The sequence below is a fragment of the Crocodylus porosus genome, unplaced genomic scaffold (assembly GCF_001723895.1).
Source record: "Crocodylus porosus isolate Cpor-Errol unplaced genomic scaffold, CroPor_comp1, whole genome shotgun sequence".
In the NCBI taxonomy this organism is placed as follows: domain Eukaryota; kingdom Metazoa; phylum Chordata; order Crocodylia; family Crocodylidae; genus Crocodylus; species Crocodylus porosus.
In genome coordinates this window covers 5012625-5027763 of record NW_017728942.1, presented here as the reverse complement: position 1 = coordinate 5027763, position 15139 = coordinate 5012625, and the positions used below count along the sequence as shown (strand labels likewise).

At 38.8% G+C, this 15139-nt stretch overlaps 1 protein-coding gene across 2 annotated transcripts in view; it reads left to right on the top strand.

The window, feature by feature from the left end:
• LOC109318790 (serine/threonine-protein phosphatase 4 regulatory subunit 1-like) overlaps positions 1 to 15139 on the top strand; it is a 32739-nt gene that overhangs the window by 695 nt on the left and 16905 nt on the right. For both annotated transcript variants that reach the window (XM_019548182.1, XM_019548181.1), the window contains exons 3-9: positions 5445 to 5577; positions 6033 to 6139; positions 9353 to 9495; positions 9960 to 10106; positions 13157 to 13264; positions 13972 to 14037; positions 14663 to 14821. In XM_019548182.1, coding sequence (XP_019403727.1) covers positions 5445 to 5577; positions 6033 to 6139; positions 9353 to 9495; positions 9960 to 10106; positions 13157 to 13264; positions 13972 to 14037; positions 14663 to 14821 — 863 coding nt within the window. The remainder of the gene's footprint in view (positions 1 to 5444; positions 5578 to 6032; positions 6140 to 9352; positions 9496 to 9959; positions 10107 to 13156; positions 13265 to 13971; positions 14038 to 14662; positions 14822 to 15139) is intronic.

The following is a 15139-nucleotide window of genomic DNA, read 5'->3' as shown; positions in this document are numbered from 1 at the left end:
GAAGGACCGTATCTTGTTGGGATCCTTGGACCTCAGTTAATAACCTGCCCCTGGGGCAAGGGGTCTGGACCTGATGATCTTACGTGGTCCTTTTCAGCCCTAATGTCTATGAGTCTATAAAATCTGTGAAATCTATGGGTCTATGAAGTCTATGAAATGTAAGATTTGGTTTGGTGTAGCAGTGGACCGAGAGAACTAGGGGCTTTGTGTCGGGTTAGCAGCTTGCTGTCAACCCTGTCATTGGCCCGAAGGTGAGCTGCTCGCTTGACGTAAACCCTGAGTTGCCCTGTTCCCGGGAAGGTGAGCCCATATGATCCCGGCTGGCGCTTAGCGGTACTAGAAAGAGGGGTTTGGTTTGGTTTGGTTTGTTCTTTTTTGCTGTTTGTATTCAACCACCGGGCTTTCGTCAACTTCTTTAGGTCCCACTGATGTGTTTCTTGATTTGCAAATGCAAGGCTTCCTTCAGTCCCTCTTATTGTTTCTTTTCATATATTTCATAGACATTAGGGCTGAAGAGGACCTGGCAAGATCATCTGGTCCGGCCTCCTGTCCAAATGGGAGGCAGTTGCCTGGGGTCAAATGATCCCAGGAAGATAGGCATCCAAGTGTTTTAAAACAGAGCTGCCTTGATTTGTTTGGAAGTAGGCTTTATTAGTGGACTAATTTTGTAGCTGCTTTTTTTCTCCTCCTTAACTCTCCTGTAATAATGGCAGACTTTGCAATACGCTTTATGTGACATTTTAACTTCCTGCATTTACATCCCTAATGTGCAGAGTTTACTGGAGAACAGGGAGAAACTCAACCCTCCAGATGTGTGCGCACATCACAAGTTCTTTTGAGCTCAAAAGAGTCCCTCAGATGTGTCAAGTTAGAGACCTGTATGTTTAATTAATGGGGGGCAGAGAATACAGTATTCATTTGTAAGAACATTTCTGAGTATGGGGAAACCTCTCCAGCATTTTAGTTGTTGACTTGGGTTCCTGGCTTAAAAAGAATGAATTGGTTACTCTGGACCATTATTATTTTTGCTTAGACAATCCTTTTAATGGAGAATGGTAGTTTAAAGACTATGGTAGAAGTATGATAGGTTTGCCCTCTACATGTACTGGCGTTATATTTTTTTTGTCATGTATCTTCAGCCATAGCATCTGTACGATGCATAGGAAATTTGATAAGGAGGAAATTTTGAGAAACAAGAAAAAAATGTCATAAGTAAGCCCTTAAGTAGCCCACTGGAAAAACCCATACATGGCAACAGCCTCTGTCAGAGGATGGATATTCACTTTGTATGCTTCTGATTGTTGTTGTTCCTTGTTGAGCAATTTTTGCATTTGAGCCCTATGGTACTTGCATTTCATTAGTGAATGGGTAAATGTTGTGTATGGTTTGCACTTCAGTTAAATTTAGAAAATTCTTTGGGGTCTGTCAGGATCAAAAGTGATATGTGAAAGTAGTAATAGGAAGGATTGTATCAAGCCTACCTTGTGTTCATTTTAAGTTTGATATTATGAGTGTGTGTTGAAGGATTTTTTTTAACATTTCACTTCTGAGTTCAGAGTGACTGATAATAAGTGAAAGACTTGAGTTTTAAATACCTCATTAAAATGCCATCTTCCCTTCTGTCAAAATGACTCTTTAGAAAGAGAGACATCATGCAAATTCTTAGATGTAATTGGAAAAATTTAGGGAATCATCTTACAAATTAGTGAAATTTGGTTGTGGATTTATTGGATTACCAGTATGTATTTCCACATTAATTGTTTTAAGCAGGGACAGAAGACTGTTGCTACTGTCATGGCCTCAAACAGATCTAAATACCGGTGTTGAGCAGAGGATTTGAAGTAAGGGCAGATCAGCTAATGCACTTGTATATCCCTTCACTGGATTTAAAAAAAAAAAGCTTAGCAAAGCTCAATATATCTCACCTTAATCCTTTTTTTAGTAATATGGGAGCCAAAAGATCTGGTGCTGCAGGTTAAGATACATTATTAGCATTGAAAATATACTTTGTCTTTTTTCCCCTTTGTTACAGTTAAAAATGAAAACAAAGCTCATAGTTCCAGCAAATAATTAGCTGTCAAATTAAATTCAGGTTTGCCAGCTAATTTTCCCCACTTCATTGGGAAAAGTGAAAAATGCCTGTCTGATCTCTTCTGCTTGCAGAGCAAGTAAAATAGGAGTAACAGCAAGTGCAGACTTCCCACAGTTTTCTGCCAGTGTGTCTTGACCTGACTTGGAGGGGATCATCAGTGAGGGTGAGAGGGTAGTTCATGCTCATTCAGTCTTTAGCCACTGTGCAGGGGCACTCAACAATGGTGTCATTTGTTCTAGTAACTTGACTAAAATAGTTTTATGGTGGTTAAACTTCTGGCTTTCGATATAAGCTAAAGTTTGTCATATTTGAGGATTTTTCTCTCTTCAAGATTTTATATATAGTGGTGACAAATAATGAAAGAAAAGAGCATTTTGTACACATCCTTGTAAAGATGAATGAGTGTGTGTGTGTGTGTGTATATGTATGTATATGTATGTTCTAGTCAACTTTATGTATGTCAGCCTACAGTTGAGAGAAAGAGATGTGTCTAATTTATAGCAGGGTTCTTGACACTTATTGGATTCTGAACTGATCTTGAATTAACAGTGCCAAGTATGAACTCCTCCTACCTAGTATGAAAGAGTATCCAGACTTAAGATGAGAAATCTGAGAACCCATTATATGGCTTTGACCTATTAAGTGATTTGTCTTTAAGAACAAGGCTATGGAACAACTAGAGCAACTCAGTACCATAAATAAGTAGAACTGCTTCCACAGTTTTGGAAGGAAATAAAGTGGAGATCTGGGTGAGGAGATGCAATGTGTTAAATCCAGTAAAGGTCCCATGTGTAATGAAGAAGTAAAATCTCCCTTAAATTCTAAGGGAACTGATTGTGAATAGTGTGGTTTTCTTAACATTTTATTTTGATAAAGATGATTCTGTAGATTTAATTTCCCTAAAAATATCAAGTGTACTTACTTCACCAGCCCTCAAAGGTGCAAGGAGACTCTTGTCTACCCCATCTAGGGCTGCGCAACATGAAATATTTAAGCAGATACAAATTGTGAGCCTGTTAATGGAAACTTATTTATAGGTTGGCGTTATTTCAAAAGTTAATGTCAGCCATTAGAAATAGCTAGTTAATTAGAAGTAAAATTTAGTTTTGGGGTATAGAGTTTGCTCATTCATAGTAATCGCTTCTCGGCCTCTTGAAGGCTCAGATTGAGCGAAAACATTTACTTTTCTATCTGTGTGGTGGGAGTGCTCCCCACCCCCCGGGTCATTCTTATTAAATGAGCTGGTATAACTGGGTGTTATAAAATATCAGCAGAAGAAATACTGCAACCCTTGCTTTTTTTCAAAAAGCATATATGCACAGTTATGGCTATGGATTCACAAGTTAGTATGAAAATATGAGTCTTCACTTGATTGCTAGTTGTCTTGTGCTTGGGACTCCTATTGAAATCAGCTCATTGTTTGCAAGAACTGCAGGATTCAGTCCATATTCTGGTCTTTTGTTGGAGTAGTTTCCTTGGAGACTCTGGTTTCCCCCTGCAACACACAGATAGCATCTTAATTGTAAAAAAATTAAGACCTAGGTCTTATTTTCTCAGAAATAATAGGTTTGGTATATCTCTAAGGAGCGCTGATTTGTGCCTGGGGCCAACTGTTGTTTCAAATTTACCTCTGTCCTTTGTTGGAAGGTTACAGTGTGCCCCAAGAGCCTTTGCTTTCTATTATGCTGCCATTGAGGGAGATGCAGTTACTAGTTCTAGTCAATAGATCTGTCTTGGTATTGCTGGTGATAAATTCTGTCTTTGGCTGGGAAAGGAGAAGACCCTCCAGGATTGGAGGTGAAAGGCAGACCTGGGAACAAGGTGAATAAAATGCAGGTGTTTCTTAGCAACTTCATGTTTTTGCTTCCAAATTCATGTTTATATGCAGGCACAAAGCCCCATAGCTCTGTAGGTACAAAGTTGATCTGTGAATTGGTGTCTACATGCTTTAATGTTTGCTTGTTGAAACTGGAGATAATATACTGTATTGGTCCAATAATTAAATACACTCCAGTCTCACTCTAATGTTATCACTACTAGTGGAGCAATTTCTCTTTTTTAATAATCTATAATGGATTTTAATGAAGCTCAGTGTCAAAATTTAAGCTACTGGTGATTTTATATTTGAATTTAAAACAACAGAAATGTAACAGGTATTTAAGCAATGTGAAGAAGTTTTGTGCTCTCTGAAATGCCTTATTTGGATGGACTGAGTTATTGGGATGATATATTTTGTTCATTAAACTAATACCTAATGTAGAGATTTACTTCTTCAGAACACTTATAGACCAGCTGATCTTCACAGTATCACAGATGGATGGGTTATGTAGTTGCCCCATGTGAGGGGAAACTGAAACGTGATTAAAGACATTGTCTGACTCACCTTAAAGTATATGGCAAAAGTTCCATTGATTTCACAGGGAACGGTTTTCACAGTGTGGTTTTTCCTTCCTATGCACACAGGCTTATGGCCACTGGTGGAGTCTGTGCCATAGCTAGGAGTTTCTAGGTTACATTCCCACGGTTTATTTAAGCAATATATGCTGAAGTATCAAATAAGTAAGTATAACAATATGCCAAATCCAAGTCAAACCATTAAGGGCAGGAAATAATTACTTACTATCTAGTGGATTTTTTTTCCTTAAGGCCTATTTAATTTTATATATGCAGTGGTCGCACTCCATTAAAAAAATCAGCACTCTGAGATGCAAGGACTCTTGTATATAGTGAAGAATACAGGTTCAATCAATATAGACTTTCAGTTGTGATCCGAGTAGTTACATATAGCATAGGCATGTACTCTTTGTATAGTTCTTAGTGACATGACAGGGAGGTCCTCTTTAATACATTGTATGTGACATACTTTTCAGTATTTCTTTAATAGCAGAGGCTATTAAGTAATTACCTGTTTTGTAGGCCAAATTATGGTTTTCTCCTTTTATCTATTACTTGCCTATAGTCTGTCACCTTCATGTGTAGATCATAAAATCATGACAGTTAAGAATGGTGGAGTGAAAAAACCGTTGTGGTAACATTTGGGGAGCAGTGCTGATGAATTTTAAATAACAACAACAAAAATACACGTGCATAGAGAGAGGAAGATAGTTTGTATTTCTGCAGTGGAAAGTTCCCAAATGTAAATGCACAATATGAGGAAATTTTATTTTGGTAACCGAGCCACTTTGCATTGCCTGCCTTTAAAATAACATGAATATTAGTGTCCTCTAAGTATTTGTTAGTGAGAGAGAACTGTGTGCAAAATTTCTCTAAAAGTGGCCAGTGCTGCTGTGCCAGTATATTTAATTCTTTTATTTCTTCTTCTGATGATGCTTTATTTTCCCCTCCTTTTAAGTTGGGTTTGAAGATTATGGACCAGACTGTGATAGCATGAGGATAACTGCATTCTTGGACATTCCAGGACAGGATAACTTGACTCCACTGGCTCGTCTGGAAAAGTATGCTTTTAGTGATAATATATTTAATCGGTAAGGACTTGATCATTAGATTTTTATCCTTAAAACCACAATAGGAATTTCTCCTTTTCTCCCCACTCTTGTCTAGTCATTCTATTAATATCTTTTGGTATTCTGATACTGACTCTAACTGTCGATTTGAAATGAAGAGAAAGTGCTAAGTTACTGTAACTCTTGTGATTTTTTTTTTTCCTCAGTTGCATATTTAATATTTTTTCTAGTTAATTAAGAACAGGGTTGTTTACATATTATAGTCTCTTTCAGTATTGGTTATCTTTAAGATATTCAGTTTTATTTTCCATTTCGGGTATAGGCATGTTGCATACATGTGTTTGAACATTAGAGCGTATAAAACAAGATTGGCCATACCTTTAAGTTACCCACATCTGATATGTTCCTCTTCTTATCCCCTAATCCTTGATGTGTCAGCAGGATATTAAGGTATACAATATGTTGTCTATTCACAGACAAATTATTGCCAGAGGCCTACTTGATGTCTTTCGAGATTTCAGTAATAATGAAGAAGATTTCTTGACAGTAATGGAAATAGCGGTCAGACTGTCTGAAGATGCAGGTTGGAGATTCATTTTTTTAATTTTTACTCTCATTTAAGAAACTGCAGTTTAGATGTGATAGCCTACTTTGTTTTACTGATAAATATTGTGCAACATTTTGTTAAACAGAAAGGATAGGCCATGCACCTTTGAGCATGGTGTAGACTTTCTTTATTCCTTCATAGAGATGTTTCTCTCTTTGGAGTTATGCAGCATCTGCTACCAACTGAAAGGTGTGGTAGCTGCTGTCAGTTCTGCTATGTGATACTGCAATAGCTTGGCCTGTCAGTGGACCTTTATCTTAGGGGTGGGCAAAATCTGGCCCTCCAAAGGATTTTGTCTGGCTCGCAGTGAGCCTCTTGGCCCTTCCTGGCCCAGTGCAGGGGGCAGTCCCTAGTGCACATAGTGGAGCTGGGGTGGACTTGCTTCTTGGCAGTCCCTTCTTGCTGCTGCTGCCAGTCTCCACTGCTGTTGCTGAATGTGCTGCTGCCCCTCACTGCTAGTCTCCGTGGCTGCTGCTGCCCAGGCACCCCAGCCCATCCGCCCTGCAGTCATTGCTAGGGAGACCAGATGGAGCGGGCAGGCAGCAGAAGATTGGCTTGGGACCCATGTGGCATTGCGGATTGGATGGGGCCATGGGTGGACAGGGAGCAGGATGGGCGGATGGGGCTAGGATCGCAGGATGGTAACAGTATGGACCTGGGACCTGGGACAGAGCCATGATCCACTCCCCACCCATCCCTGCAGTGGGCACTAGTTCCACAGGCGGGACATGCGGGGAGCAGATTGTGGCTCTGCCCCAGGCCCTGGCCCCATGCTTTCATGGCCCCAAGATCCGGAGGCCTCAGGGTCACAGGGCAGTGATAGTGTGGGGTTGGGGGTCAGGGGAGAGCTGTAGTTAGCTCTGTGTGATACTCTTACATGTAACACATGTATGTTCTGCCTGCGGAACTGGCACCTGTTGTAGGGACATGCGGAAAGCAGGTCATGGCTCTGCCCTGGGCTCTGGTGCTAGATTCCACTGCCATGTGATTCCACTCCCTACACGATCACAGCCCCATCCCATTGTGAGCGAGGGCAGCCGGTGTTGACCTAGCCAATGACAGCTCACCAAAACACCCTATGTGGCCAAATAATTGCCCACCCCGGAATATGTCTTTCATCCCTGGCTCTTGTATGGAGGAGGCAGAGAAAAAGGAGTATTTTACTGTAAGCAAGATTTAGATAGCCACTTTCTTAAAGTGTCTCAGGTACTTGTGGCCCTCTTATCAGAGCACCTCATAACATTTTAAGGTATTTACACTCGTAACAACCCTGAGGGGTAGGGAAGTGGTATTATTTTCCTGATAGGGAGCTGAGGCATAAAGAGAAATAAGTGATTTTTTCCTAAGGAATACAGGAATTTTGTGACTGAGCAGATACTTGAACTGAGGTTCCAAGTCCTAAGCTATAGTCCATAGCTGCTTGACTGTCTTTTCATGAAATGCTTATTCCCTTTGCTGGAGGGAGCCGTAGCAATCCAAAAACTGGTTTTCTGCTCTTTGGTTACTACCCTGCTGGTTCTGTTCCACCAGAAAATTCAGAAATTAATGTAAGGTACTGTACATAAAAATGTACAAATTTAAGTATTTTAACTCAAATACCTAAAAGTTAGTCACCTAGCCAACCCTTTTGTTTTTTTTTCTTTTAAGGAGTTAAATGTCCACATCTCATTATAAATCAGTAGGATTTGGGTATTTGGCTTGCTTATTTACTTTTGGAAAATGCCGTCTTCTAAACCTAGAGTAAGGCTTCTGAGTTCAGGGTATAAGTATTTGTGCTCTATTGAAATCAACTGGAGCAGTAGGTTTTCAGCCCCTCTGAAGATTATGGCCATCAGTTAAGTGGTAACTAGGGATCTAATTACTCACATGTAGGAATCAGGTTTAGGGAAATACAATTTCAAACCTATTCTCCATACATAGTGTAGTATAGATTAAAAAAAATGTAAAAAAAACTTCACTCAGATCATGAGGGAATTGACTGATTGGAGAGCTTTACATTTGAATTTCATGAAGTTTTGATATTTAAATCTGCAGCTTTAATATTGCATTAACACAGGGTTGTGATGGTGATTCTTGCTTACATGTAACATGTATATTTAATATGACAACTTCCTTGTGATCATTCTCTTGTACTGTATATCTAGCATTCTGAATAGAAGTTTGAACTAATGTAATATTTAGAGCTTTTTTCCTGTGGTGTGTCTTACCTTTCTACATGTTCCTTTTTTGTGTGTATTTTTTTTTTTAAAGGTATGCCCTCACAATAATTGGAAAGCGAATTCCAATGAAGATCCATTCAGTGAAAATGTAGCTGTTAAACTATTATCTCCTAACCTGTAGTTATATCATTAATGGAAAGGCAAAGGTTAATCAGCATGTTAGTGATTGATTAACCTTCTCTCTCATTCTGAAGAGACTAAATGTTGCCTCTGTCAAGGAAGTACAGCACAGTTATTTAGCCATTGAGTTGTAGGTTATTGCAAAGCACAGGAAGCAGATATGAATGCTTTTCTGCATCGCAGGGGTTTGTGAACCTTGACGTTCTTACAGAACTTTGAATATCTAAAGTGCTAAATATTGCTTGCATCATTCCAGTGTACCTGAGGATGTTCTGGATGCTTTTCAGAAGATGAAAATTATCCAGGACATCATATCAAAACAGAAAACCATATGAAAAATAATATGTATTGCTTCTTTTAGACTGTTAGGGAGTTCCACAGTCATTCAGTCATGGGTAAAAAAAATGTGTTCCTACAAATATGCTTTAAAGAAGTGGAGTAGTTGGGCACAAAAAGCCAGCTTTTGAAAGAAGTTAGCTATATATTTATGGAGGCAAAATGTGTGTCTTATTTCTGTGCACTGTTGCTGCACAGGCTTGTACAAGGGATTTTTAAGGAGCAGTTGTGCATATCACCATCTGGTTTGCATAGGCTCATGGTTTGGTAACTCAGTGCATTAATAATGTCTGACTTCTGAAAAATATCCTGACCTTCTGGAGCCAGGAGGTTACATATGAGTGTGAGGTTTCTCAATGCTGTTAAATTTTGAGATACTAAATGTTGACCTTTTCAGAATCTTCATTTATTTACTATGTATACAGTTTCACATTAGAAAATGTCATTTATTGAACATGCCTGGTTCTAATTTTGAACCAACTTGAAACAGCTTTGATTTTCTTTATACTGCCAGAGCCAACTGTACGGACAGAACTGATGGAACAGATACCTCCCATTTCTATTTTTCTGCAAGAGAGTCGACCAAACTTTCCAACAGCATTTTCTGAGTATCTTATGCCTATTGTAGTGAGGTACCTCACTGACCCTAACAATCAGGTAGGAAACTTCAGGCTGTTCATAGTTACTTCAGACTGGCATGGTGACCTTTCTTAGAAGGAAATAATAGGGAGCCGTTCTCTGTTAGTTAATAATACCTAGGTCTTAAATAGTGTTTTTCATCCATAGCTCTTAAAATACTTAACAAAAGAAATCTTTATCATTCCCCCTAGATAGAAATGAACCAGGAAATCAGCAATGATTCTAGAGATGAGTTCTATATCTGGCTCTAAGTTTAGCTCTTTACCCAAAGTTTGATGTAAAAGGCTGTCTATTTTAATATCTTACTAAAATAAGTTTTTGTTTTGTGTTGATAATTAATACTTTAGATAGTTAAATGGTAGCTTCTCAGACTTACTGCACTCTGTTCCTTAAAAATGTTCACCTTTTAGTCTTACAGTTCTCAGGTACTGGTAAAATACTTCTTTAAATTGTGTCGTATTTGCTCCTTTTCATGTCGCAAGGTTAGAAAAGCAGGTCAAGAAGCACTGCTGATATTGCTGGAGCAAGACCTCATCTTTCAAAATGATGTTGAAAATAAGGTGTGTCCAATTCTGTTGGACCTCTCGGCCCCAGACAGTGATGATGAGTACAAGGTGGAAGCTGTAAATGTAAGTGCCAGAGGAAGAAGTGGGGTGGGGAGGGAATTGTGTTGTATCCCTTATTTAGAAAAAGGATTTGTCAGTGCCTGGATTTGAGACCTGGACTTTACTTACCAAAGAAGTTTAAAAGTTTAGATGTGAACTGGTTAAGTGGAGTCTTTGTGCACAGTTCTTCTTGTTCTGTCACTGTTTCTTATTTCTTTTATTATGCATGTTCTTCCTTATAAAGGAAGACCTGTTTCTCAGTCCTTCCCAGTACCACAAGGTGCTATTCAGAACTCCTGTTTCAGATTATGGCCATGTGTTTGTTGTGAGATCTTTTTTTAAAACGGAGACATGGTCAAATATAGGTTCCAAATGGGCTACATTAACGTTATAGAGTAACTGGCCTTAAACTGTTACAGAGGGATATTTTTCTATATTTAAAGTCACTGGGAATAGGGCTTTAACAAGAACTGTGTGGAAACTAGTGTTCCCTCATCTGAAGCTGCAACAAGAGTCAACCTACAGTCTAAGAATAATGCTGACATTACAGGTAGCTGGCATGCACGCACACACACGCACATACATGCATGCACACAGAATGCAAGCAACAAAAGCTGTAAATTAGAAGTTCAGCTAAATACATAGAGAGATAAACAAGTGTTTGGCATTATTATGGAAAGATTAGAATCGGAGAGGTCATTTTTATTTTCAAGCTGCTAAAAGATTGTTAAAATCTAGGGGGAAAAATAAAATAAAGCCACATGATGAAGGTGCTTGGCAGCTTTCTTTAATTTGTTGCAAAGGTTGTAATTTTTGCAAACAGGTATTTTTTTTTTCAAGTTTCAGTGACATAAATTTGGGCTGAAGGTGCCTCAGGAGATCGAGATCATATCTAAACCATTCCAGTGAAGTGTTTGCTTAACTTGAATTTTAAAACTTTCAGTGATGCACTTTTTGCCATCTCTTGAGGGGTAATCTGTTCCAGTACCTAACAACCCTTATAGTGAGGGTGTCTTCCTAACATGCAACCTAAATTCCCCTTATTGCAGTTTAATCCAAGTACTGCTTGTGGACACAGAATACTTGGTTGTCATCCTCTAGAAAAATCTTTCTGTATCTGAAGACTGTTTTTTCCCCCCCCTCACCCCCCCCTTAGTCTTCTCTTCTCCAGACTAACTAATCTAGAGGTTCTTCTAACCTCTCCTTATATATCATGTTCTGTAGGCCTCTGATAATTCTTGTTGCTTCCTTCTCTTTCCAGTATACGCATGTCTGTCTTGGAAAGGCAAGTGAGGTGTAGGACATAGGGTTCCACATGAGCCTCATCAGTGGTGCGGGCTCTACATTAGGTCTCATTAACTTTGCAGAAAATTTTGAATGATTTGGAAAGTCTTTAAATCTCAAGACTTTCATCAAGAATGCTTAATGAAAAAAACATTTTCTATTTATTTGTGAGAACTCAAATTTGGTTCTATGAACTATAAAGGTGTGTGACTACCTGTCAGCACTTGACTTGTAAAACAGCTTTACTATCTAAATTGCCTTTGTTTGGCAGATTTCCAGGGTGACATTTGGCTATCAGATGTTTTTCTGAAGGTTTGACCATTGCACAAAAAAAGGGAATCATGGAGTTTTTATTTGACAATTTGTTACAAAATTCAGAACATTCCTAGGACTGAGGACTATTTTTATAGAGGGAGAAATATTTCTTTGAAAATATTAAATTAAAATGTTTTCATGCTCTGGTAATCCAACAGTCTTTGGCTCAGCATGTGATTTTTCAGCTTCATCAAACACAGAGCTATTCAGTGGAAAGATGTGTGCAAAGCAGTGGGTTCTACTTCTGCCAAACTTTTCTCTAGTTGCAAGTGCAGGGGTCTTCATGCATTATACTGAAAAAGCATCTGTGTCTAAAGTGAATGCTACTGATAATCTGTGGTTTATGGTTACATTTGAAACTAACTGCTTTTCAGGTAAAGGAGCTCAAATCTAATGAATGCATGATTTTTCTTTTTCTTTTCTATGAGCCAAAATTTTTATATACGGGCAGGTAATTGAATGTGAATTCCAAGAGGTGTGCCCTAGGTAATGTATATAATCATGTTGCCTTATTTTTATGAGCTTAATCCTTCTTTCCCCTTCTCTCCTATTGTTTGGCAAACTTGTTTATTGTATTTTTGTCTTCTTATCCTGCAAACAGCTATGCCTCTTTTAAATTTCAAGCCTTGCTGAAGCCAGGGAGACTACTTGCATGCTTAGCATTAAGCATGCAAACACACTGTTTTCAAGAACATGGTTTTGTAGGGTTGTTGGCACAGTAGGGCACTTAACACTGTGACAAAAATATTGAGGTTACTTACAGATGTGGAAAAAACCAAACAAGCGGTGCTTTACTTTCAGCTCCATGCACCCCTGTGCCGAGTGCAGCATATGCCCAGAAGATGCGCTGCCGTAGTTTGACCTGGCTTGCCTGGCATCTACATAGATTGCATGTTCCAGTGGGGCTTTTTGGCAGTTTTATGTAATAGCTGGTCGAATCAACTCTAGCTAAAAGCACCAAAAAGCACTGCTGAAGTGCGCAATTTATACAGAAGCTGGGCGAGTCATGTTGAACTAATGTGCTTCCTCTTCCAGTAAAACATTGTTTTGTTTGGTTTTTGTTTTGTTTGTTTTTATTCTCAGCTGTCAGGAGCCAAAAGTGTAGTGCACACTATAAAACATGTAGCGCACACTACTTCCTAGTTTGAGAACGCCTGTATAAAGCAGTGTACATTATCTTCTAACTAACTTATTCTGTGCTGTCATTTTACAGTTTTCCTGCAGTCTGTCTGCTGGTGCAGAAGTGTTATGCTCAGGCACAACAATACTTTATCTATTGTTTTTTTATTTAAAGCTCCTGGGAACATGCTGCATATATGAGTGCATGAAAATAAATAAGGGAAAGAAACTTTAAAATATGTTCATGTTTTGCATTTTAGGAACTAGTTAACTTTTGCTTTCAAAACTCACCTTTTAGAAGTAAACTAGAACCAAAATTGAGTACTGTTTTGTTTTTTCCCTCTCCTTGTTTATAGATCATCTGTAAAATGGCTTCTATGTTGAGCAAAACAACTGTTGAACGCATACTTCTTCCCCGTTTCTGTGAGCTGTGTGGCGATGGGAAGCTGTTCCAAGTCCGTAAGGTTGGCATGGCTAGTTTCATAACTGAACTCTTTCAAACACACTTACATGGTCTCACATTTAACATCTGTGCAAATAAGCTTTAAGCCTGCCATTGATGGGTAAAATGATTTTAGATTTGAGCTATGTTTCTTATACTCCTTTTTTTCTACACTGAAGAACTTCCTTATTTGCTTGAATTATGGCGCTCATGGGGTGAATGATACTAGTTGGAATCTTAATTCAGCAAAATATTCAACTTTAATCACCAACTCAAACTGGCCAAAATTACAGTCCTGTCAGTACATCTGAGCCCTGATATGTATGTAATATCTTTTTCTTCTGCACCATTTTTGGCAGTCTCTGCTCAAGTCATTCAGATATTCAAGTGACAAGTTCCTTCAGACCATCTGGAGCTGATTGAAATTAATAGGACTTTTCACAGATGCGTTGATTCACCCAAACATTGAATTCAGTGATACCATGCATGGACTATGGAGGCCTACCTAAGGAATCTGTATCCAGGAGTGAGGCTTCACTGCTTGCAGGGTTTACTTGCATGATTAAGTTAGAGAAACACACACAAATTATCAAATACAAATTGATACTTAAGGACTAAAATATGGGGTGAAATTTGCCTCCCCCTCCCCTCTTCCCCCAAATCCACAGCAAAAATCAAATTAATCTTAGTGGCCTTCAAGTTCACCTATAATTTCCCCTCTCTTTTCAGATTTGTGCAGCCAACTTTGGTGATATCTGTAATGCAGTTGGACAAGATGCCACAGAGAGGTTTTTGGTATGTAAACCTCAGAGGCATAATTCAAAGGATTTGTATTTTGTGTGAACACAACCTATAATCATAGTTGGCGACTTTCTGCTATTCGTTGGCTATTTTCCTGTTACTAGACTGGTTAAAAATTGCTAGTTATTCATCTCTTTGCAAAGGTTTCTCTTCAACAAAACTTAATGTGTGACTTGTTTGGACCTAGGGCAGTAGTTCCAAATGAGACTCCAGGCTGGGATTGAGTAGCAAGACTTTGCTTTTCAAATGGAAGCACAGCTGAAAGCCCATTGATATTTTAAAACTTATCTGACTGTGCCACTTCTTGCCCAATCTGGAAGGAATTATGTTCACAGCCTTAATAAGTTAGCGTTATGCCAACATGGGCTTTAAGAAAAAATAACCTTTTTATTATTTTTTGTCCTTCTCTAACCTATTTAACTTGAATGATAGTCTAGGCTACACTGAAATGAGTGGGGTAAAAAGAGTTTTTAGTTTTCAATTAATTTATTCTTAGACATTTCTTCCACATCCTTCTCCTCTTCTTCTCCCTTCCCCCTCTTATGTGAACTACTGTCATCTATGCTGTCTAAGTTGCAGTTTCTGTTTGATTAGTTATGGTTTCACTTTTTTTTGGCAGATTCCAAAGTTTTTTGAACTCTGCTCTGACAGCGTTTGGGGAATGCGTAAAGCATGTGCTGAGTGCTTTATGGCAGTGTCTTACACTACTTCCCCAGAAGTTCGGAGGAGTAAGCTGTCACCCCTCTTTATCAATCTTATCAGCGACCCCTGCAGATGGGTAAGGAAGGAATAGGTTCATTGACATACCTGTGACTTAAACTTAAGCAAACACACTTTTCTGTTTCAAATAGCTTCTAAGGGGCTTGATTAGTGGTGACTGAGTGCTAAAGGTTTCCATGTCCACATGAGGAACCTGTGGAAATTCTTAGTCATGGATCTTCAAATGGAGAGTATTGGAGACCACAAGCCTGTAACATCTTATATACCCAGTTTCACACCCACCCACCCTCATAGATTTGTAGAATTTAATGCTTGGGTAATTAGAGAGCAAGGTCCAGTGTGTAGGCTTGTTGGTTGCCATCAAAAACTGAAAGCG